This window comes from Palaemon carinicauda, chromosome 37, assembly GCF_036898095.1.
Source record: "Palaemon carinicauda isolate YSFRI2023 chromosome 37, ASM3689809v2, whole genome shotgun sequence".
Taxonomy (NCBI): Eukaryota; Metazoa; Arthropoda; class Malacostraca; order Decapoda; family Palaemonidae; genus Palaemon; species Palaemon carinicauda.
Window position 1 is genome coordinate 27,183,355 of NC_090761.1, and position 23,187 is coordinate 27,206,541.

General features: G+C 40.5%; 1 protein-coding gene across 15 annotated transcripts in view; it reads left to right on the forward strand.

Annotated features, from left to right (window-relative positions):
* Window positions 1–23,187, forward strand: part of LOC137629528 (putative leucine-rich repeat-containing protein DDB_G0290503) — a 227,452-nt gene that overhangs the window by 109,450 nt on the left and 94,815 nt on the right. For all 15 annotated transcript variants that reach the window (XM_068360916.1, XM_068360921.1, XM_068360917.1 and 12 more), the window contains 2 exons: window positions 10,586–10,732; window positions 11,891–11,986. In XM_068360916.1, the coding sequence (XP_068217017.1) occupies window positions 10,586–10,732; window positions 11,891–11,986 (243 nt within the window). The remainder of the gene's footprint in view (window positions 1–10,585; window positions 10,733–11,890; window positions 11,987–23,187) is intronic.

A 23,187-nucleotide genomic window follows, 5' to 3' on the forward strand; every position in this document is an offset into this window, starting at 1 on the left:
ACTACCCTCGCGCGAGCACCCTAAGGGCGTCGTGTATAAAGATAGGGCGTGTGAAAACCACTATTCACAGGTTGTCTTCCATTTAGATAATTCCTACAGCGGCACTAACCAAATCAACCTGATCCACTCCACCGACGCCCGACTCGAGCGCCATCTACACATCCTTCTGTATGAGATGGCTTGGAAAGGAAAGGGACAGGGAAAAACAGGGAAGGGTTTCACCGGGCGTCACAGGTATCTCCCCAGAAATAGATTTTTCCTTCGTCAAAATCACTTTTCTGGGTCGACCTGTGACGCCCGGTGAAAATATACCAGAGAATGCCTTCCAAGCCCATAAATTCAAAAAGGGTTAAATTAAAAACGTCATGTACAAGTGGAGGTTACTATATTATTAAAGGAACGTAATATAACATACACAATTACCAAAAACCTTAGGTGTAAAATAGAAAATTGCCATAAATGGGACATAGTAAAGAATACTGTATAAACAAAATATACTGTATAAACAAAATAAAGAAATGTAATAAAATCATCACAAAACCCAAAAGCCTTAAGTATATAAAAAAGTAGCAATGCTATGAATGGCACAAGGCAAAGAAATACAGTATAATCATAATGTGCATAATAAAATAACATGGCAAACGGTACGAATACTCAAGGGTAAGGCTATAAACAATTCAAAAGGTAAGCAACCAACATTAACAAGGCAACAATGACATAACGCTAGATATGGGGCTAATCAAATCCACCGAGGTGAGAGGCATCGTGGTGAGAGTGGCAGGTAGGAGGGAGAAGGAGGAGAGTTGGACGAAAAGGAAAAAAGGTAAGAGATTATTCAGGGGAGATGACACTCCCAGCAGCAATAGTAGGAAATTTAAGGGCCTGTAAGTTCTTTAAATAGTAGTGTTTGAAAACCATAGGGGATTTCCAACCTGTATACTTTTTGAGGCCATCAAAATCCATGTTCTGGAAATAGTTGGAGGTTGCTACAGCCCGGATATCATGTGCATGTGGAAAGGATTCCGGATTAGCTTGCTTGATAAAGTAAAGGATTTGCTGTCTAATACCTTGGATGGAGATAGTACCACCTTGTTCCCTGACAAACAAGGGGCCAGACGAGCGTGTGACAGTCCTAGCTAAAAAGGCCCGAAGTGTAACAACTGGACACAGAGAAGCATCCTGTGGAAGAGGAATAATTTTCCAGGGGGACCATCTATTTTGTGGGTCCTCGTTTTTAGCTAGGAAATCTCTATCTGGAGAGAGTAGGACTTCTCCTGACGGAAGGAAATCTAGGTTTTCAGGATTACGGGAGAGAGCTGCTAATTCCGAAATTCTGGCACCGGAGGCCATGGCTGTAAGAAACAGGGTCTTCCTAAGAAGAGCAATGTAGGAGCATGATTCGTTATCGGTGTCTGATGCTAGTTTTAAAACATCGTTTAAAAACCATGAGACCTTCTGTGGACGAACAGAAGGCCTAAGCCTAGCACAGGCTTTTGGAATGGAAGAAAAATACGAATCCGCTAAATCAATATGGAAGCCCACTTGAAAAATCTTTTTCAGGGCTGATTTAATTGTAGTAATAGTACTGGCGGCCAGGCCCTTATCAAACAAGAACCTAAAGACCGAAATGGCCAATTTAAGAGTCATACGGGTGACGTTTGAACTCTTTAGAAATTCTGCTAGTTTCTTGACAGCCGAATCATATTGCCTGAGCGTTGAGTCTCTTTTGTCCGATTCAATGAAGAGAACATTGTCCGGATCAATATTTGCATCCTTGTGGGCAGCAAATTTCATGAAATCCACAAAGTTAGGGTTTTTGCTATCCTTGAGGAATCTGACACAGTCTGAGTTTGGACAACTTGTGTCAACTTGGGGTGTGGAATCCGGAAGGGGCGAAGTTTCAGCTCTAGAAGGAGCGGAAACCAGTTGCTCTTTGGCCAGTTGGGAGTCACCAGGGCCACCGCTCCTTTGAATGAGCGGAGTTTGGGTAAGACTTTCATTAGAAGATAAACCGGAGGGAATAGGTAAATCTTCTCCCAACGATTCCAGTCTAGGGTTAATGCGTCTGTGGCATAAGCCTAAGGGTCCAGATTGGGGGCTACATAGCAGGGAAGTTTGCGGTTGAGATGTGTCTCAAATAAGTCTACCTGGAGACCTGGAACTATTCTGGATATCCACCGGAAGGAATTCATGTCTAGGGACCATTCCGATTCCAGTGGTTTTGTCCTGGATAAAGCGTCCGCTATAACGTTCTGGACTCCTGCCAGATGTGTGGCTGACAGGAACCAATTTCTCTCTGTTGCCAAGGTGAAGATCATTACCAGGATCTGATTCAGATTGGGAGACTTTGATCCGCCTCTGTTTATGCAGTGTACCACTGCCGAGCTGTCCGATACTATCCTGACATGAGTGGTCTTCGGATGGGATAACCGTCTCAAGGTTAGAAAGACTGCCATGGCTTCCAACACATTGATGTGGAATTGTTTCATAGTGGGGGACCAGGAGCCCTGAAACATCTGTTGTTGTGAGGAGCCCCCCAGCCACTCAGAGACGCGTCTGTGTGAATCGTCACCTGAGGAGGGGGAAGTTGCAGAGGAACTGATTTGGATAGATTCTCTGGTTTTGACCATGGCCGGAGTCTCCGTATCAATATGGAGGGGATCGTTGAGATTTTGTCCCTCAGGCGGGTTGTAGCTCTCTTCCTCCAAACTCGGTTGATGTCTTTGAGTTTGGCTTTTAATAAGACGTCTGTAGAGTAGGCCGAGAATTCTTTCTAGGGCTCGCCTTGACACCTGTTTGTTTTTGATGAACCGTTTTGTCTTTGACGCTATCTCTTTGACCTTTTTGGGAGGAAGAGATAGTTTGTGATTTGTGAGGTCCCAGTGAATACCTAACCATTTGAATTGACTTACTGGTTGTAGGCGTGATTTCTTTAGGTTGACCTGAAAGCCCAACTTGTGTAGGAACTGAACCACTTTGGCCGTAGCTTTGTGGCATTCCTGAACTGTTTTTGCCCAAATGAGCCAGTCGTCCAGATAAGCTATCAGCATAATTCCCTGGCTCCGGAGCTGTTCTAACACCGTCTCCCCTAGTTTTGTGAATATCCTGGGGGCGATGTTGAGGCCGAATGGCATCACTTTGAAGGCGTAGGACTTCTTGCCTAGGCGGAAGCCGAGGTAGGGAGAGAAGTTTCTTGCTACTGGGACGTGATAATAGACGTCGGTAAGATCGATAGAGGTGGTGACGGCCCTACGGGGAAGTAAGGTCCGTACCTGAGAGACAGTCAGCATACGGAATCTGTCGCAGAGAATGTAAGAATTTAGTTTGGACAGGTCCAGAACTACTCTCAGAGGTCGAATTCTTTTTCGGAACCGTGAACAGGCGTCCTTGAAATTTCAATGTCCGTATTCTCTTTATGGCCTTCTTCTTTAGGAGATCCTTCGTATATTCTTCTAGAACTGGTGTGGGCTTCTGAAAGAAGGTTACTGTCGGGGGTGGAGAACCCTGTGACCATTTCCAGCCTAGACCTTTGGAGACTATGCTGTGGGCCTAAGGACTGGAGGTCCATTGGTCCCGAAACCGGTATACTGTAGTCTCCCTCCTACCTGATCCGTCTCATTGAGTGGGGTTAAACTTCGTCCCTCTACCTCCTCAGGAACCCCTGGTTCTAGGTCCGCCTTGTTGACGGAACTGACCTCTGGCCCTGTTGCTTCCGGGTTGCCTAGGGTATCCTCGAAAGGAACCAGAGGCTTCAAAGGCTTGGTTGAAAGCAGAGGAGGTCATCCACGTGGCCATAGGGGCAGGTTGAGTGCCTTGGGGAGCCGGAACAAAAACAATTTGTTGTTGAGGAGGAATGGACTTGGAGGTGGACGGGGTGGAAGTCTGAGGGCCTGGAGATTGCCGATGTTGGCCACGGCCAGATTTGTACGGAGAATAATATCTCTGTTTTTTCTTAGTGAAGGGCTGCCTCATAACGGGTTCAAACTTACGTTTGTTAGTGAGGCCCCACCTGACTTGTAGATTTTGGTTGGCTCTGGCCGCAGGAAGAGGTAATAAGCCTATTAGGCTCGTGCCTAATAGAAGCCTCCGCCAGGACATGTTTTCTGCAGTTCGTCCTTGCAGTCCAAAAATCATGGAGGTTTATTTGAAAAGTCTGTAGGAGACTTTTCGCCAAAACCCAAAAGACCGGTTCGTCTTTGTACAGGGAGGCTATTAACTCAGAGGATGCCAGTGAGTTAAGGGATCTCGCTAGCCTATTCCTGGTTTCAAACTCCGTTTTCAGCAAGTGATCCGGGAGTTTGGGAAGTCTCTCTGAAAAGAGGGAGGAGGCACAGTCTGGGTTGAGTTTACCCACTGTGAAGGTCGTCGGTGCCTCCTGCCAAAAGTCGCTCGGAGCTGGCATAAGGAGAGAGGTGGGGTCTGTCTCCTCAAGAGTCAGCATAGGTAGGCCATCTTTAATGGCTTGTACGGTTAACTCCGCTACTTTGTCGGTAAGAGGAGCGGGTACCATTGGAGGCGAGGTAAAAATGGTATAAGACCCTTTATGAGGGTTTAGCTTTGAGTTAGAGCAACCCCATTCTGCGAGAGTACGAACCCAGACAGCTTGGGCTTGCTCCTTAGGAAAGATGACCGTTTCTTTGGGCACCTTGTCCATCCTGATGAGCGCGTGTTCTCTCAGGCGAACGAACCCGTTGAAGGGGAATTGTAGGTCTGGGGGGTAGAACTCCAGGTCCTCCAAGGGCCGGGTACCTAGCCCCTCGAGCGTCAAGGTGCCATCGAGGTAGGGAGCATGTCGAGCAAACCGCCAAGGGTTGTTCTTATCGAACGGCAGCAGCTTCGAGGTGTCAGGGGCTACGGGCGAAGCTGGTTGAGCACCGGAGCGGAGCAGGCTAGCAACCATGTCCTTGAGCTCCGTCATAACGGCTGAGTGTTTCTCAAGCCTTGTCTCCACTATATCCTGTACCATGGATACGAGGTTAGCCGGATAGGGGTCAGGTTGGCTAACCGCAGCCGAAGCCTTGGCTCTAGCGGACTTGCCCCTCTGTCCTTTAGAAGGAGGAGGGGATTTTGATGTTACTGGAATGTCAACGGCTGTGGAAGGTCCGGGGACCGGGGACAAGGCTAGAGGCGTAGCTGAAGCAAGCGATTTGCTTTTAGGTTTCTTTAGCGGCTTAACCTTGGGACGGACCGATAGAGATCCCTCCCAAGATGAAGCCGACGGCTTCTCAAAGCCCAGGAAGGAAGAGGAAAAAGAGGGAGTAGGAGAGAGAAAAGATTCTGCCAAATCCTCTACACCACTTACCTGCTCATCCATCGGTTCGTGGTGAATATCCAGCGCAGAAACGTCGCCGGAGAGTTGATGCTCCTCTGATGGGGGTAAGGCTGAACGTATCGCCTCGAGGAGTGGTGTAGCCAGTTCGGTCGGGACAGCGGCCGAGGGAGAACCAGGAAAGAGGCGGGAAGCCATGTCCGCTTCCAGCATATAAGGGCATCCTTGGGGGGCGTTCCTACCGAACCCCAAGTCCGGAGGCTGGTTCTCGCCGTCCGGAGGGACTCCTCGTCAGCCTGAAAGAGGAGGAAAAGTTAGAACGAACTAGAAAGGCAAGGGGGAAGAAACAGAGTCAGAAAAGGATAATTTTCATTAAAATTATAATCGACCATGAATGCATACAATCCAAAACCAAAATAATAAGGATATGAACGGTAAAGTCGAAATTTCTTACCTCATCATTGAGGAGGATGGAAGCCAGCTCAAAGCAGAGCGAACAGGACTATGGAAACCAGATCATGTACGGGGTCTGGCCTGCTTCCCGGGCGAAGGAGATAGCGCAGTGAGCGTGGGACCGGCAGACATCGTGGCCCACCGGATCCGTGAACGTCGCCGAGCACCCCTTGGCGGAACAGCTCACTTTCTGTAATATAAAAAGAGAACATATAAGTACATTGACTCCTGTAACCACTCGAACTTAACCTAAAAGGAAAGAGAGAGGTCGGCATGCATAACACTAACGGAGTTAAGGCCAAGGGAGTTTCTAGAATGTGTATTAAAAAGGTTCGGGAAACTAAGGGAGCCGGAGCTCCTAAGTAATTACTGTAGGAATACAACAAAGGCGTAGATAGTAATGCTCCGTAGGGCGCCGGGGTCATAAGGCACCGGAGTTACTCAGTAATTACGGATGGATAGATAAACTTAGGCATTGTGTCATAATAATGGAAGCTCCGTAGTGCGTCGGAGTTCCGATGGGAGGATGAGGCCCTAAACGAGATCTCCGGTATCAATCTCCGATAGGTGCCTACCGGAGTCATATGGTGGGGGGGGAGGCGGAGAAATATGATAGCAATGGTTTTGTCATGTGAAGGGCCGGTGCCCGGAGTCAAAGGTGCTGATGGCCAACGAGGGGAGGGGTTCCCAGTCGAAGGGGAGCACCGGAGTAATAGGAAGTAATGAGTTCCCAGTTCAAAAAAGTAACGGAAAACCATGGCGGAGTTCCGGAGTAACGAGGTCCAAACCCAATAAGCCCAGGCCGAAGCGGGGAGGGTGCGACCATGAGGGGAGGGGGCACATCGTTGGCGGCTCGAGAGCAGGCCAAGATACTAACCTAGAATAGGGTGACTCTACACGACAGGGGCTCAACGTAAAATAATAACACTAGCCTACTAGAACAAACCACATAACCTACGAGAAGGGGAGAGAGGGGGAGAAACTGGCTACTGAGAGGAAAATATTCCGAACAGTAAAGTGAACTAATAAGTGGAAAAAACTCCAGCCTCTCTCACTCGTAAGGCTACTAAGCCCGCTCTAGTAAGAACACGAACCTTAAACTAAGTAACACAATCTGTCCGTAGTGATACATAGAGCATAATAAAGTTAGCGAAGATAGCGAAAGGGTAAAATAAACACTCTCTAATAACGGAAAAAGAATGGAATTGACGTGCAATTCCGAACTGAATGAAAGGTACGAAATAAACCCTTCAAGAGGGTAAACAAAATAGTGTTAGTGAGAGGTCCGTAGAGCGGTGAGCCTACCTACGGTAGGGAACTAAACTATAATAAAACGCCAAACGCTATTCTTCGTTAACGCACAACAAATGGACTCGGAAGCGACAAAATAAGTACCCAATAGTAAAATAGGTTCTAAAATTAAGGCACAAGGCCAACAATCTAATCTTAAGATTTAAAACAGAACCTAGAATGAACAATGAAATGCCCCAAGGCATGTAAACAAGCGTATGGGTGAATGCGTAGAAGACGCGGACACGGCATCAAGCCGAGCGCACTAAAAACACGTAATACGCAAAAAGGGCGTAGAGCCCGGGCAAATAAATAATGCCAAAACAAACTATGGTACTTAACATTGGTGCAGGAGGAAGGAGAGCTTCAGCCATGGCGAAGTAATCCAAAAATCAGAGCAAAAGGTGCACACAAAAAACAAAGGTCGCGTCGCACACGAGTCCAAAAAGAAGGATGTGTAGATGGCGCTCGAGTCAGGCGTCGGTGGAGTGGATCAGGTTGGTTTGGTTAGTGCCGCTGTAGCGGCTCATCCCTTATTGGGGAAGGAATTATCTAAATGGAAGACAACCTGTGAATAGTGGTTTTCACACGCCCTATCTTTATACACGACGCCCTTAGGGTGCTCGCGCAAGGGTAGTAACCTCTGCATTCCATGCTTTAACTTTCTCTGGTATATTTGGAAGTATTTATATCAGAAAAGTGACAAGAAGGACCTTTTCACCGGGCGTCACAGGTCGACCCAGAAATGACTTACCAGCATCTAACAACATGCTGCCTATGTCGTAACTTTTCGACAGTCTCAAAGTCCAAATAATTCTCTATCCTCTTGATGCTGCTAGTTAGTCGGGAGACAGTTAGGCATTTACAATATATGAACATAAGGTGAGTATAGAAATAACAAATTTTATTATCAGAATTCTGCTTATTTCTATCAACTTCCTGTGATGATCATATTGCTGACTCCCAAACTCTAGAGGTGGTTGGTAGCCAGTGAAGGATGGAGGTCGGGAATTTACTTTGCCATGGTCAGTTAAATAATATCATAGACTTATCTGTATTTTACCTATAGCCTATTCTAGGCTTTAGGGTACTCTAAACTCCTAATTGATATTTCTAAATCTTACTTTATCACCTAGTTATTCATTTATATAATAGAAAACATAATTGCGCTGGAACTTCACAAATAATTTTACAAAAGCCAGCAAATTAAATTAAAAATGTTACTAGACTGCAAACTAACCACTTAAATTCACCTTGCAAGCAGACTACATCCCCAGCAACTACTATAGGTCTTAAAGCCCAACAATTCTTATATCAAGAACAATAATATTCAAATCTGTCATTAGATTTGGATCTTTTTTTTTTTTTTTTTTTTTTTTTTTAATGTCACTAAACAGTAATACAGTATTGAATATAATAATGCATTCTTTGACAGAGGTTATGTAAGACTAATACCATAAAAAAAATTAGGCAAATTACTTTTAATGCCCATAAAATCATCAAAATGATATTGAAAGGTTTTTATCGGCCAAGGCATGTTACCCCTTGAAGTAAAGGGCCCACTGCTTTTTTTATGGAAGGAATATAAAAACCCTATGGTAAACCATTAGCTGAAACTCATTTTTAGCTGGGAACTCAAGCATAAGAGATAAAGCTCACTGGTTTGTTTTCTGATGTCAAAGCCAACAGAAATAAATTTTACCTGTGAGATCTTGAACAAAAGATTTTTCAAAGGTTAAAAACATAAGCCATTCAAATAATGCAACATTTTTTCCCTACGAAGATAGATATGACCACTAGAGGTATTTCAATATTAAAAGATCTAAGGTTGGGAGGAGATCCCAGATACTCCTAAGAAAGTAGTTCGAGGTAAATATTGTTAGGAAAAATACAAATTACTTAAAATTTGTGATATTCTGTCATATCTAATCTCAAATGTTCAAGCAAAGAAATTAGCATATATTTATACTTGCAATAGCTGAAATTGAAAGTTTATGATCATAGAAAAGGAAACAAAAATTTTTAAAATATAACTAGCTCTAGTAACTGATAAATTCCTTGACTTACACCAATCAAAATAAACAATCCATGTTTTTATATTCTGTATACATTATATTATTATTAGACTGTATTTGGAAATTATGGTAGCCAACCTAGATTATCTAAAAGTTATTTGCTTCTAATGATGCAGTGGATAGGATTCCATTCAGTAAGATGTAGATCATATGAATTTAGAGGCATTAGCTGGAATTGGTTTTCAGAAAGGATTTGTTTGCATGGAGACCCCCTCGAACACTCCAAGAAGTGCCCACAGAATTGTGAAACATTTCATTTCTGTTTAAGCATAAATGTAGGGAAAGAAATTACAAATTATATATAAGAAATAAATGAGAAAAAGCTGACAAGAATGGGATCTCTACTTAAAGGTTTAAAGGCCATGCATGAATGGCAGAGGCAAGGGACAATGCTCTAGAGACTGACCATATATACATATGATCAGTGCCCAAGCCCCCTCTCCACCCAAGCTAGGACCAAGTAGGGCCAGGCAATGACTGCTGATGACTCAGCAGATAGGCCTGTAGGCTTACCCAAACCCCCCATCCTTAGCTCACAAGGATGGTGAAGTTGCAGCGACCAAAGAAACTAACGGGACTCAAAGCCCAGTCTGGCGTTCACCAGTCAAGGACGTTGCCACATCGGCCACCACAACCCTAAGATAAATTTAAGATAAATTTAATATGCTAAATGAATATTGTAAATCTCTTAGAAATCAATATTGTAAATATAATCTGATGAATCAATTGAATGAAAATAAAATCAGAGTAAGAAAACTGCTTAACTGGTGTTCCCAAAACCGATAACTGTCAGTAATAGTAACCGAAAAAGCAAAGGGAAGAGTTATGCGAGATCAAACTCAACAGAGCAGAGTTTTTCACTCGAACGCATATGCAATTTTGATAAACAAGAATATTAAGAATGATACTTAACACTACAATCAAACCACTCACAATGTTCACAGAAAAAATGGAGGTCCAAACTCCTTTATTAAGGTAATTGACCGTAAGTTTGAGCCAAAATTGTACTGTATCGTTAAGCTACTGTATAAGCGACAAAGAAAATACGATAAATACCACTGAACAGAGCTGTGATTAATGCCCCCCCTTTTGGAGATGTACCTATCCTCTATTAAAGGTAGCTAATAGAAACTACTTTATAACTATTGTTTAATCTGTATAATTATAGAGCCTGTGTCTTGAAGCAGATATCACAATGAATACTGGGTACAGGAGTTTCAATAGAATACAGTACAGCTAATATTTTATAGTTGATGTTCAATAAACCTACAATAAAATGTCTACATATCCATATGGGAGTTTATCAGGTATAAAGAAAGAGGAGATCATATGATTACTTCTCAAAAACGTTTGTCATTTTTTATATAGACTATTGTGCATGAGTACGTGTCCTTTCTTTAATTTTCCTGAAGATGATTCATCTTCACATACTTCATTTTATTGTGAAACTGTTATTTAAATTTGATCCTTCTACTAAAAAAGTATTTTTCTTGAACAGCTAGAGAACAAAAATGAAATGCTTCAAAAGATGGAGGGTGAAAATTCCTCTCTTACGAAGATCCTCAACGAAAAGTCATTAACGCTAGAGAAGTATCAAAGTGACATTCTTCGGGTATCAAGTGATCTAGATCGAAAGAAGAAAGAGGTAAGTAATTTATTACTGTGTTCTGTATTGTACAAAATTGAGTATAACACTGATAGAGTATACAAGTGCTGTAGATGAAATTGAAAGCTATGGATAAATAGATACTCAGGCAGCTTTTTTGTTGATTTTAGTATAGCCCTTTCCTGTATAATATGCTCAAAGTAATAAGATCTTTGAAACTAGTATGCTTGTGCATAGAAGTATTCTAAGCAGTTCATTTCATAGTATTGAGTTTCCAATTGCTAATTACTGATCTTATAAAAATGTATTGTGATTTAACTTTTGACATTTCGAGCAATGTATTATGTGATAGGAGGTATTGCTCTTCATTTATCAAAAAAATTTCATTGCAAAACTAATATAATAGATTTATTCTAACATCCAATAAAACAGGGTTTTTTATTTCTTTTGTAGTCTGATTGATACTATTTTAGTGAATTTATATGCAAAAAATGTTTTTATGCCTACATTTATTTGATTTTTTATAATGAACATCACAGATTTATAATTTTCTCAGAAATATTTAAGTTCTGGTTATAAATAAATGTATGTTTTCTGTAATAGAAACATGTTCTTTTTTTACCGCTATAACTAGGTAACATCACCATGTTTAAATTTTTCATATTAATGTTTCAATACATATGTGAAGGTTTAAATCATCATTTACATGTTCTGTTTTATGTTGTTAATTTGATTTTTCTTACAATATTGAATAGCCTTCTTGTAGGATTATTTTTATTATTGAAACAGCCATAAGAACATTAACCCAAGATTTAACTGTTGAAATAATCTCACAGTTTAGAATACACTTCTTAGATATTCAGTTGGGCTAAACTATTTGACAATTCTTTGCGCAAAATGTATTCAATTCGAATAGGCCATCTAAAATATTTATGAAAAAGACCAAATGTAGTAAGAAATCCTGGCTATTTCACTTGCTTGCAGAATACAGATTAGCATGGAAGACTTGATATTTAATCCCTGTGATATAATTCCCCCTTTGTAATGTAATATTTAACAAAAGCACAAATATGTAGTAGTACGGCAGAAATTTTATATCTAGCACAATATGATTTGATCAAGTTGTATTCTACAGTAATTTTTCTTAACTTTAATCTGTACACTAAATAAAGGCAAATCTTCATGAATTCATAATAGGTAGTGGACCAGCGTCTCACAATCAACACATTACAAGATGCTCTCGTTGCAAGTAAAAGAACTTGCGATGATCTACGTATGCGGCTGGACAGCGATGTGAGTGACAGCATGCTGATGCATCATAGTCTACCTCCCCAAATACTTGCTAGCTGTAATAATAATAATAACTATAATAACCTTCAGAGCATTCATCCTCGTGTGACTAAAAGTATCTCTTCCAACAGTTTGGCTTCCCACCCGATGGGTGAACCACCAGGAGCTTGTAATGACTCTACCTCCAGTGGGCTTGTAATCCCCCCTTCTTCTATGAATGCTAAGAGTTTCAATAATCACTTGTCAGACACACCTGTGTCTCAGTCTTTAAAAGTTTGCTCTTCTTTTAGTTGTACACAGCCTGTAGATTATTCTTCTCTTGCTAGTACATCAAGTGATAAGTCTCCTGATATGAGAACTTGTAGTGAGTCTTGTGCCAAGAATGATCTTAACCAGAATGCCTCGTGGTCAAGAGATAGTGTTTTGCCGGTTGTGAACGGCAGCTCTGCTATGGAGCCTGAATCTTCCTTGCGTCAAGGAAATCAACTTAACGGTACCATTTCTAATGGAACTACTCCAGTGGTGACACAGGCTGTTGAAGAAAGTGCCATACTTATTAGTAAAGAGAATTTGAATACGGTTAACACTCCTGTCTTTTCTGGTCAAGTTTATGATGTTTAAATTTCGAGTGTAATTTAATATGATATATTGTACAGATTGCTACTCATATCATATAAGCTTACAATCACATTACAGTGCAAAGAAACCAGTTGTGCAATATTTTTATATGAGTTTTTACTACATAAGGCTTTACAGTTGTTACAGACATTGTAGCTAAGTTAATCGCTTTGCATACATTTATCATATGATTGAATTATTTAACTCTCCCCAAAATTAGTTATCTTTGTATTTCAAGATATAACACAAGAAATCTTATTTTGTATAATCTATTTAACAAAATATGGTAAAATATCTCCTAAAGGACAAGGGTCAACCCCAATCATCCTTTTCTCTATGAGTCCAAGTGCTAAACAAGTACTGTATAGTTGATGCAAGACCATGATTTTATAATCCGTGCTGTATGCATATGAATTTATAGAATTTTATTTTCTAGTTAAGATATCAAATTAGAGATTCTGATTACTAAGCACATCAAATGTTTTCACCATTTAGCCTTGCTTGGGGGTTAATAAGCTTTTCTTTGAATATTTTCATTTCCCAAGACATCAAGGTCTTTCTAACTTCTGAGAAGCTCATATAAAATAGGACTGATAATAAACAAACTCATCACTTTACATGAGTTTTATACAGCCATGCAAACTTCCCTAAATGCCACAGAAAAAGGAGACTCCTTTCTAGTTCCACCTGACTGAGCTTGAATCCGTTTTCATCCAAATTTAGCCAGTGGATATGAATTTTATTTTAAAAGTGTTTGAAAATATTTTGCAAAATGTCAGTCAGGAGCTTTTCTTTCTTGGTTTTGTATATGTTGAATATTTCAAAAAGTGCCCTGCATTTAAGTGATTTTTCACTTTCGTCTTCTGAACAGCTGTTTCCCTGGTTTGCTGTTAGTATTCTGCTGGGAATTTCCTCATTGTGAATTGGTTCCTCAAACTAATATTACAAGTTAGCTTCATGTATCTTATATCCTTCAAGTGTAGGTTTATAGTATATGTGCAGTTTATCTCTTTGTTCGGAGTGGTCAGGTCATTATGAATTCGATCTATTTCTTGTCTCATGGTTATAATCATGTTACAGCATGGTTTAAATTATAGTTCCCAAATCATGAAATTTGGTGTAAGGTAGGGGCTAGGAAACTATAGGTCTTTTCCCGTATTTTTACAAGTTTCTCACCCACATTAATTGCTAGCATATGATTGTGTGTGTTTAACATTGGATACATTTAGGATAAGTTTATTAATGATTGTGTTAAACACGTTAATCAGATACTGTATATATAGTCCCCAGTTTACTGTTACCTTGAATTTTTATCTGAGAAGAGATTTCCAAATGTATAATGCCTTGTAATATGAGTAGTTTTGATGATATTTTATTATTAACGTTATTCAGGTATATGGGTCATACTGTGTTTTCAACATCACTCTAAGTTGAGGATTTCTGAGAAAACAAAGATTTTTATTATGCATATGCTTATTTTCCTAGCAGGTAGGTAATTAGTTTATCTAGGATCAGGCTATTTGAGAGTTACATTTTTTTTATGCCGAATAAACATGTAGAGCAGAGATCAGAGATAATTTCTTTCTTTTCCATGTCATTGTTGATCTCCTTCTCATGGTAAAGGGGTAATGGTATCTTTTTTATGCTAGCTCCAGAACATGCTGCTCCTGCCTCAGCTTGCTCTGTCTACTCGACTATTACCAGTGACTTTGCTGTTGCTAGAGCTTTACAACTATATGTTCCTTTACCTATGAATATGATGGAGGTTCTTCATTACTCAGATTCTTCTGTAACTGTTAAGAAGACCTGTGGGGCAGTCCATAGCCATTGTCATGCCCTTGACATTATGGGCTCTCCTGGTAGCTAGATTAGCTTATTTGAAAATATCTTATCCTCTAACACAAGGGTATAATTGGCTGGTATTCATTGGCCTCAGGCTCTCTTGTAATTCTGGTCTTTATTTTAATGGTACTAGAGCTTGATCAAGGAACAGTGGGGTCTGCTTAATTTTGTTGGTTTAAAATAAAAATGCACAAACACTTTCCTTGAGTCATTACCTTATTTGTCTCTAGTTTTGTGCTGAGCTTTGGTGACTTTCCTGACTTTTATCATTCTGCTGGTTTTTAGCTCTGCCTTCTTAGGAAAAACCTTTTATGTTTTATTTTCCCAGCAATAATTTATATCCCAATATCAGTGGCTCAGGATTGAAGCTCTACTACTTCAAAATATCTATCCAGCTATGCCATATGTGCCATTATTATTATTTTCTCTAACTCACAAATTTTGCTAGTAACTTGGGCCCCTTTCTATTACTCCAAGCTACTCGCATTACCTATACAGTATGTGCATGGCTTCTCCTATACCTTTATCTATTCGTGTGGCTCACTAGCTTCCATTCAGTCTACTCCTTATGACACATAGTAATGTGATACTTGGCAATGCAGTTGCAAATCTGTCTCTTTTGTTGAGTGTGACTCATCAGAGTACTTTTTTGCCTCCTCCTTAAGCCACTTTGGTTTCTTGGAACTAAGGACAGTTATTTATAATTGCAAACCTCTACTCCCCAAGTACAGAAGGATTGGTAGTCACCATAAGAGATCATTCCAATGATTTTTATTGATCTATGGCATAGGAGATCTAATTTCTTGCATTTAATGATAAATGTTTTGGACAGAAGTGAATAATTCTACACCAGTTTTAAGATTTTAATTGAGGTGTTCAGTAGTCAGAACCAAATGTCTGAAAATGGTGGGTTGGCCATGGGACACCTTTATTGAATCTGTTTACATCTTACAAAAAGAGTTCTAACTTATAACACTGGCCTTCAAAGTCAATTGACATGTACTGTTGTACCTTGGGAGGCTATGCAATATATTTAGATAATTCTAATTCATATACCTGGGTCTTGTCAATGTACAACATTCATCCAATATCTGAGCAACACTAGTTGTTGTATTCTGTCCCGGTATCAATGGGTCAGAGAGGTTTTCATGTTCATATCGGGCTTTCCAAGGTACCTTCCTAGAAGAGAGCAATCGGTATATCAACCACATTTTAGATTATGTCATTAAAAGACTGAAGTTCATCTGTCTTTATACTGGGAAATTATTCAGAAAAGGCACAACTTCTTCCCTTTGGCAGTCTAGACCCATGTAAATTCAAAAGAAAATCAGCTGCCTATGAGTGCAAATCAAACGGTCAACTCTTTTAGGTTCAGTTTGATGGACTGTGGGACTTTTCCTTGTTCCTTTAGTATTCAACTATCTTCCCTGCACGAGGTACGCGACGAATTCATGTCAAAAACTGTACATCCAATCCATATTTACAAGAGGATTTTCTTTTTCTCTGCAGTGTCTGGTAGTTTGCATGGATGCTCAAAACACTAATGTATATTACTGGATTTGTATTGGAAATACATAGTGTCTTTATTTTAATAGAATCTAATTTGACATTGAGATTGCTAGTTTCCTCATATGGTCATAAGCCATTTTGATTTTGCTTTCATATATTTCAATAACATGGTTTGCAACTATATAATTCAGTACTTTAGCATTATTTGTTATGCTATAGAGATGTTGCACTTGGTTTCTTAATAAAGTTTATGATGAGATATGATAGCCATGTGGCTCTTATACCTAACAGGAATGTTATTTTATTTACCTGTTTGGTAAAGTTGATTTTATAAATTGGATATTGATTTGTAAATGTTTTTAGTGAATTTCAGTGATATTTGTATGAATAGAGATACAGTAATTGATTTTCTTGATGTTAGTTGATACTGTACCACAAGATTTGTAGCGTGTTGGACTCCAAGTTCTACGATTACATTATCAGTCTTGAACTTAAAAGAATCCTGTTTTGCATTTGGCTCAAAGTGCCAAGAACAGGCCTTTTTGCCTCTAGTCAGAATGTGAAGATGATTCTCACACATTTATGATGCAATCATATACTGTACTAGCCTTAATACACTACTAACAAGTTAATCCTTTCTACTCCTTCAGGGCTTGCCTCTTCTACTATACATTTACAGCCATTTCAATTTACGCTGGTGGTAATCGGAAAGTTTGATACACATAAAATTATTACCAGATCTTTTATGTTTGGGTTTGCATTTAATAATGTTATTAATTGATGAATTTTTTTTTTCTTATAAAGCTGCCATATGCAGACTTAGTTCTCCTGAGATTCAAGTCACGTATTGCAATTAAGAAATTTTATTCCGAGATTCTCCCACTGTATATTAAATTAAAGAATCCTCTTTCTTTTGTACTTTGCTTCCTAGTATTCATGATCCAGCTTTGCAGCATTGTATTCGCAGTACAGTACTCTTGCATGGGGATGTAATTATTTGAAAGAGGTAGTAACGTACACTATTGAGTTAGTTGTACAGTAATTAGTATCCATGCCACTTTGCAATAACATTAAAGCTTTACCAAGTAAATATTTCCGAGTAATGTTTATAGTTATGCAATATAACAAAGCTTTTCTTAGTTGTTAATCATATTGGTAATTTATCCCAGCGATGTTATTCAGACTTCTTACAGTTTTTAGGTGTTTTTTCATCTTCTGTTAATCTTACCATGACTTCACTAAATTTCTAGCCTCTGTAGAAAAGGCAAGACTTTTTTTCCTTACTGGTTGTATCTAATGCCATACACAATTTGTTCTCAAAATATAGATGAATATTAGATTTTTTCCAATTATTAATCTAAAGGTAATATTCATATTAGAGTACTTTTATTTATTTCAAGATTGTTGATATGAAATAATAGAGTGAATAGATTTATTTTATACAATATACCGAAGTGTAAAATTAATAAATTATTAATAAAAATAGAGATATAAGTTTTATAACCTATTTATATGATTCAAAGGTCAAAAGTAATGGTTGAAATGTATATGAATATTACATAATTTAACAATTTACGTATAATTAAGATAAAAATTTGACGTTTATTTGCATATTGTAAATATATAGTATTCTTGCAATGTTGTGTTTTGTAAAAAATAACCTGAATGAACAATGTATGCTACAGTAATGTTATGTTATACTAACAATCTATGAAGCCTGCATTTGGATGGAATGTCAATTTGCATTGTGAATAATCTTAACTAATTCTAGCTGTATGTCCGCTATCTTGACTGGTTTGTCAGGATGGTTAGGGGACCATAAGTCAGGAAACTGAGATAGAAAAAATTAAATTTTTGTTTTAATTTAAAGTGCTTACGTTAATATGAAGTTCTCAAAAGTATAATTTTTTTGTTAAGAAAGGATTATCTCCAAAATAAAGAACTGCTTCATTGTAACCAGCAGAAGTAAAGAGCACCTCTAAACAAAGAATGTGGCTCTTTTTTTGAGCTTCTGTGATCGGCCTGACATCTCATTACTCTACTGTGTTATACCGTGAAGTTATCATGTATGTACAGTATTGTACTTCCATGTGGCCTTTGCTTTGCCTTATGTAATAGCTGTTGAACACACTTTATGTAATATGAAAAAGTATCTTGCTTTGAAGATCTTTCTCCCTTTTGTAGTGCCAAATGTTTCTATGCAAATAGCAACCCTCATATTTTTCACTCTGTCAAGATAGTCGTTTTCTGTTCATTTAGCTTGTGTATATTTGTGCTTATCTAGCTGCTAGCTAGATTATATTATTAGTTTCCCTCTCCACTTATTTATGCATTAATAGCATTTTACGGTCAAAGTTAAAAGTTTATCCCATTTGGTTTTATCCCATTTCATTTTTCAGTTGGCCTTACCTATAAACTGTTCCTTTTATAGCAATAGGTTCTTATTATAATTTTCTTTCATAAGGATTTTATGTGATATTTTTTGCCTTTCTGTGTTTCTCTTCTTATGAGAATTGTCCCCATTTATGCCATATCTGGGATAATGAATAGCCATGGGCCATTTAGATTTTCTTTGAATGCCCTCCTATGCTATAATATCCAGTGTTAATATTTTCAGTCCATGTTTTAGAGTAAGGGGATTATTCCTTTTTGTCATCAATAGCATCAACATTATTATGATATAAGTAAAATTTATTTTTCTCACACCAACCTCTGAATATAACAAGCTATTAAGATGTGCCAACAAAATGACTAAATAAATACAAAAGGATTTTTTCTAGCACCCTCCAACAGTCATACCCTCCATCATTTAAATAAGCTGGTAAAAATCCCCTGGTGACAGCCAGGTCAAAGCTGGATAAACCACTGTGGGAAAAAATATAAAGAACGCTGAGTGGTTTGCGGATTATGGCCAGATGTAGCATGCAGACTGCCAAGTGTCCGAATGCTAACCACACTCCAACGTTCACTACACAAAAAGATAAAATGGTGGAATACCCAGAAATCTGGGCAAAAGGCAAACAGTCAAGAGAACTGGGCACTGGGCACCACCCCTCGATATTTTTTTATGCTGGGCAAGGGGACCCAGCTAGAACCTCAAAATGATATTTTAATTATAAAATAAATTTTTGAATATACTTACCCGGTGAATATATAATAGCTGCAACTCTGTTGCTCGACAGACACATACAGTAAAAACTCGCCAGCGATCGCTATACAGGTTGCGGGTGTGCCCACCAGCGCCAACTGTCGGCCAGATACCACTCTCGATGTAAACAAAGACTCAATTTCTTCTCATCCCACTGCGTCTCTATTGGGGAGGAAGGGAGGGTCGTTTAATTTATATATTCACCGGGTAAGTATATTCAAAAATTTATTTTATAATTAAAATATCATTTTTAAATATTTAACTTAGCCGGTGAATATATAATAGCTGATTCACACCCAAGGAGGTGGGTAGAGACCAGAGTTAAATATGTTTACATCGTATAAGCTAAGAGTTTTTTATTTCATTTTGGCAGTTATCAATATAACAAAACCAAAATAAATAGGTACCTGGTAAGGAAGTCGACTTAGACGATTACTCTGCCTTGTAAGTACGTCTTCCTTACGGAGCCCAGCGATCCTCTTAGGATGCTGACAGACCCCCAGGAGCTGAAGTATCAAGGGCTGCAACCCATACAACAGGACCTCATCAAACCCCTAATCTGGGCGCTCTCAAGAAATGACTTTGACCACCCGCCAAATCAACCAGGATGCGAAAGGCTTCTTAGCCTTCCGGACAACCCATAAAAACAACATTAAAACATTTCAAGAGACAGATTAAAAGGATATGGAATTAGGGAATTGTAGTGGTTGAGCCCTCACCCACTACTGCACTCGCTGCTACGAATGGTCCCAGTGTGTAGCAGTTCTCGTAAAGAGACTGGACATCTTTCAAGTAAAATGACGCGAACACTGACTTGCTTCTCCAATAGGTTGCGTCCATGATACTTTGCAGAGATCTATTTTGCTTAAAGGCCACGGAAGTTGCTACAGCTCTAACCTCGTGTGTCTTAACCTTAAGCAAAGATCGGTCTTCCTCACTCAAGTGTGAATGAGCTTCTCGTATTAACAATCTGATAAAATATGACAAAGCATTCTTTGACATAGGCAAGGATGGTTTCTTAACCGAACACCATAACGCTTCAGATTGGCCTCGTAAAGGTTTAGTACAAGCTAAGTAGAACTTAAGAGCTCTAACAGGGCATAAGACTCTTTCTAGTTCATTGCCTACGATCTCCGATAAGCTAGGAATATCGAAAGATTTAGGCCAAGGACGAGAAGGTAGCTCATTTTTGGCTAGGAAACCAAGTTGCAGAGAACAAGTAGCTTTTTCTGACGAAAACCCGATGTTCTTGCTGAAGGCATGAAGCTCACTGACTCTTTTAGCCGAGGCTAAGCATACCAGGAAAAGAGTCTTAAGAGTGAGATCTTTCAGGGAGGCTGACTGTAAAGGCTCAAACCTGTCTGACATGAGGAATCTTAGGACCACGTCTAAATTCCACCCAGGAGTAGCCAAATGACGCTCCTTAGAGGTCTCGAAAGACTTAAGGAGGTCTTGCAGATCTTTATTGTTGGAAAGATCTAAGCCTCTATGCCGGAAGACCGAGGCCAACATGCTTCTGTAGCCCTTGATAGTAGGAGCTGAAAGGGATCGTACTTTTCTCAGGTATAAGAGAAAATCAGCTATTTGGGCTACAGAGGTACTGGTCGAGGATACGGAAACTGACTTGCACCAGTCTCGGAAGACTTCCCACTTCGATTGGTAGACTCTAATGGTAGACGCTCTCCTTGCTCTAGCAATCGCACTGGCTGCCTCCTTCGAAAAGCCTCTAGCTCTCGAGAGTCTTTCGATAGTCTGAAGGCAGTCAGACGAAGAGCGTGGAGGCTTTGGTGTACCTTCTTTACGTGTGGTTGACGTAGAAGGTCTACTCTTAGAGGAAGACTTCTGGGAACGTCTACTAGCCATCGAAGTACCTCGGTGAACCATCCTCTCGCGGGCCAGAGGGGAGCAACTAACGTCAACCTTGTCCCTTCATGAGAGGCGAATTTCTGCAGTACCTTGTTGACAATCTTGAATGGTGGGAATGCGTAAAGATCTAGATGTGACCAATCTAGGAGGAAGGCATCTATATGTATTGCTGCTGGGTCCGGGACTGGAGAGCAATAGATTGGAAGCCTCTTGGTCAGCGAGGTTGCAAAGAGATCTATGGTGGGTTGACCCCAAGTCGCCCAAAGTCTCTTGCACACATCCTTGTGGAGGGTCCATTCGGTTGGAATTACTTGACCTTTCCGACTGAGACAATCTGCTAGGACGTTCAAGTCGCCCTGGATGAACCTCGTTACTAGGGAGATGCCTCGATCTTTTGACCAGATGAGCAGGTCCCTTGCGATCTCGTACAAAGTCAGTGAGTGGGTACCTCCCTGTTTGGAAATGTACACCAAGGCCGTGGTGTTGTCCGAGTTTACCTCCACCACCTTGCCTCGAAGGAGATTCTCGAAGCTTATCAAGGCCAGATGAACCGCCAAAAGCTCCTTGCTGTTGATATGCATGCTCCTCTGACTCAAGTTCCACAGACCTGAGCATTCCCGACCGTCCAGCGTCGCGCCCCAGCCCAAGTCCGAGAAGAGAACGTGGTTGGGTATCTGAACTGCCAGGGGAAGACCCTCTCGTAGGCTGATATTGTCCTTCCACCAAGTCAGACAAGACTTTATCTTTTCGGAAATCGGGATCGAGACTGCCTCTAGCGTCTTGTCCTTTTTCCAGTGAAAAGCCAGATGGAATTGAAGAAGACGGAGGTGTAGCCTTCCTAGCGAGACAAATTGCTCCAGGGATGACAGCGTCCCTACCAGACTCATCCACAGTCTGACTGAGCAGCGTTCTTTCTTCAGCATCTTCTGGATGGAGAGCAGGGCTTGATCTATTCTGGGGGCCGACGGAAAAGCCCGAAAAACTTGACTGTGAATCTCCATCCCTAAATACAGAATAGTTTGGGATGGGACCAGCTGTGACTTTTCCAAATTGACTAGGAGTCCCAATTCCTTGGTCAGATCTAGAGTCCAATTGAGATCCTTCAGACAGCGATGACTGGAAGAGGCTCTGAGAAGCCAGTCGTCCAAGTACAGGGAGGCTCTGATCTCCGATAGCTCGAAACTGGTACCCCACATTCCTGTAAACAAACCTCAGAAACGGTTGGGAATCCGGGTGTATAGTAATGTGGAAGTATGCCTCCTGAAGGTCGAGAGAGACCATCCAGTCACCTTCCATAAATGCTGTCAAGACAGCCTGGTAGACTTCATCGTGAAGTTTGTCTTGACAATGAACACATTGAGCGCACTTGCCTCTTACGTACTCCTGCAGTGAACATGGCTGCCAAATCATGGAGCCATCCCTGAGGGACTTGTCCCTGCAGAGAACGTGGCTGTCAGATCATTGGAGCCATCCCTGAAAGCCTTGTTTATGCATGACATAATTGTACAGCAAAACTTCAAAGGCTCGAAAACAGCTGTGAAGTTGACCTGTAAAATCTTGGAGCGTCTCCTGGCCAGGCGCCAGGGAGAGTCTACGAGATTTGAGAAGTCTATCTGGGCAGAGGCAGGAACTCCCAAGCCGAGAACTTCTCTCGTGTCATATCAGACTCTCGCTCTATAAGCCAGTTTAAAAGAAGGGAAAGCAAAGGCTGTATCCCCCAAACTCCTCCTGGTGATAAACCAGTCGCCTAGCAAACGTAAAGCTCTCTAGGAGAGCGAGAGAGCACTAGCTTATAAACAACGGCTTCGAAGTAGCTAGGCCTAGTGTAAGCTCTGACGTTTAGGCGAACGAGGAGCAGCAGTTACAAAAAGATCCGGACAAAGATCCTTAAAAATCAGTATGATTTAATTAAAGTCCATAGAGGGCTAAGCAGCTTTAGGCTCCTCTCCGTCTGACAGAGTCCTCAAGGGAATATCAGTAGGAGGGGGAACAGCAACTTCCTCATATAAAGGAACCTTGTCCGATAATAGCTGAGTCTCAAGCAAGGGAGAGACCTACCGTGGTGGCAATGCTTTACAAGCAGAGTCCACACGCACTGGTGCATTAGTAGCGGACCAGGACGTAACGTCCTGTAACTGCTTGACAGTCTGTGAACTGTCAACAACAACAGGTGCGAGAGACCAGGACGCAACGTCATGTAACTGCTCGACAGTCTGTGAAC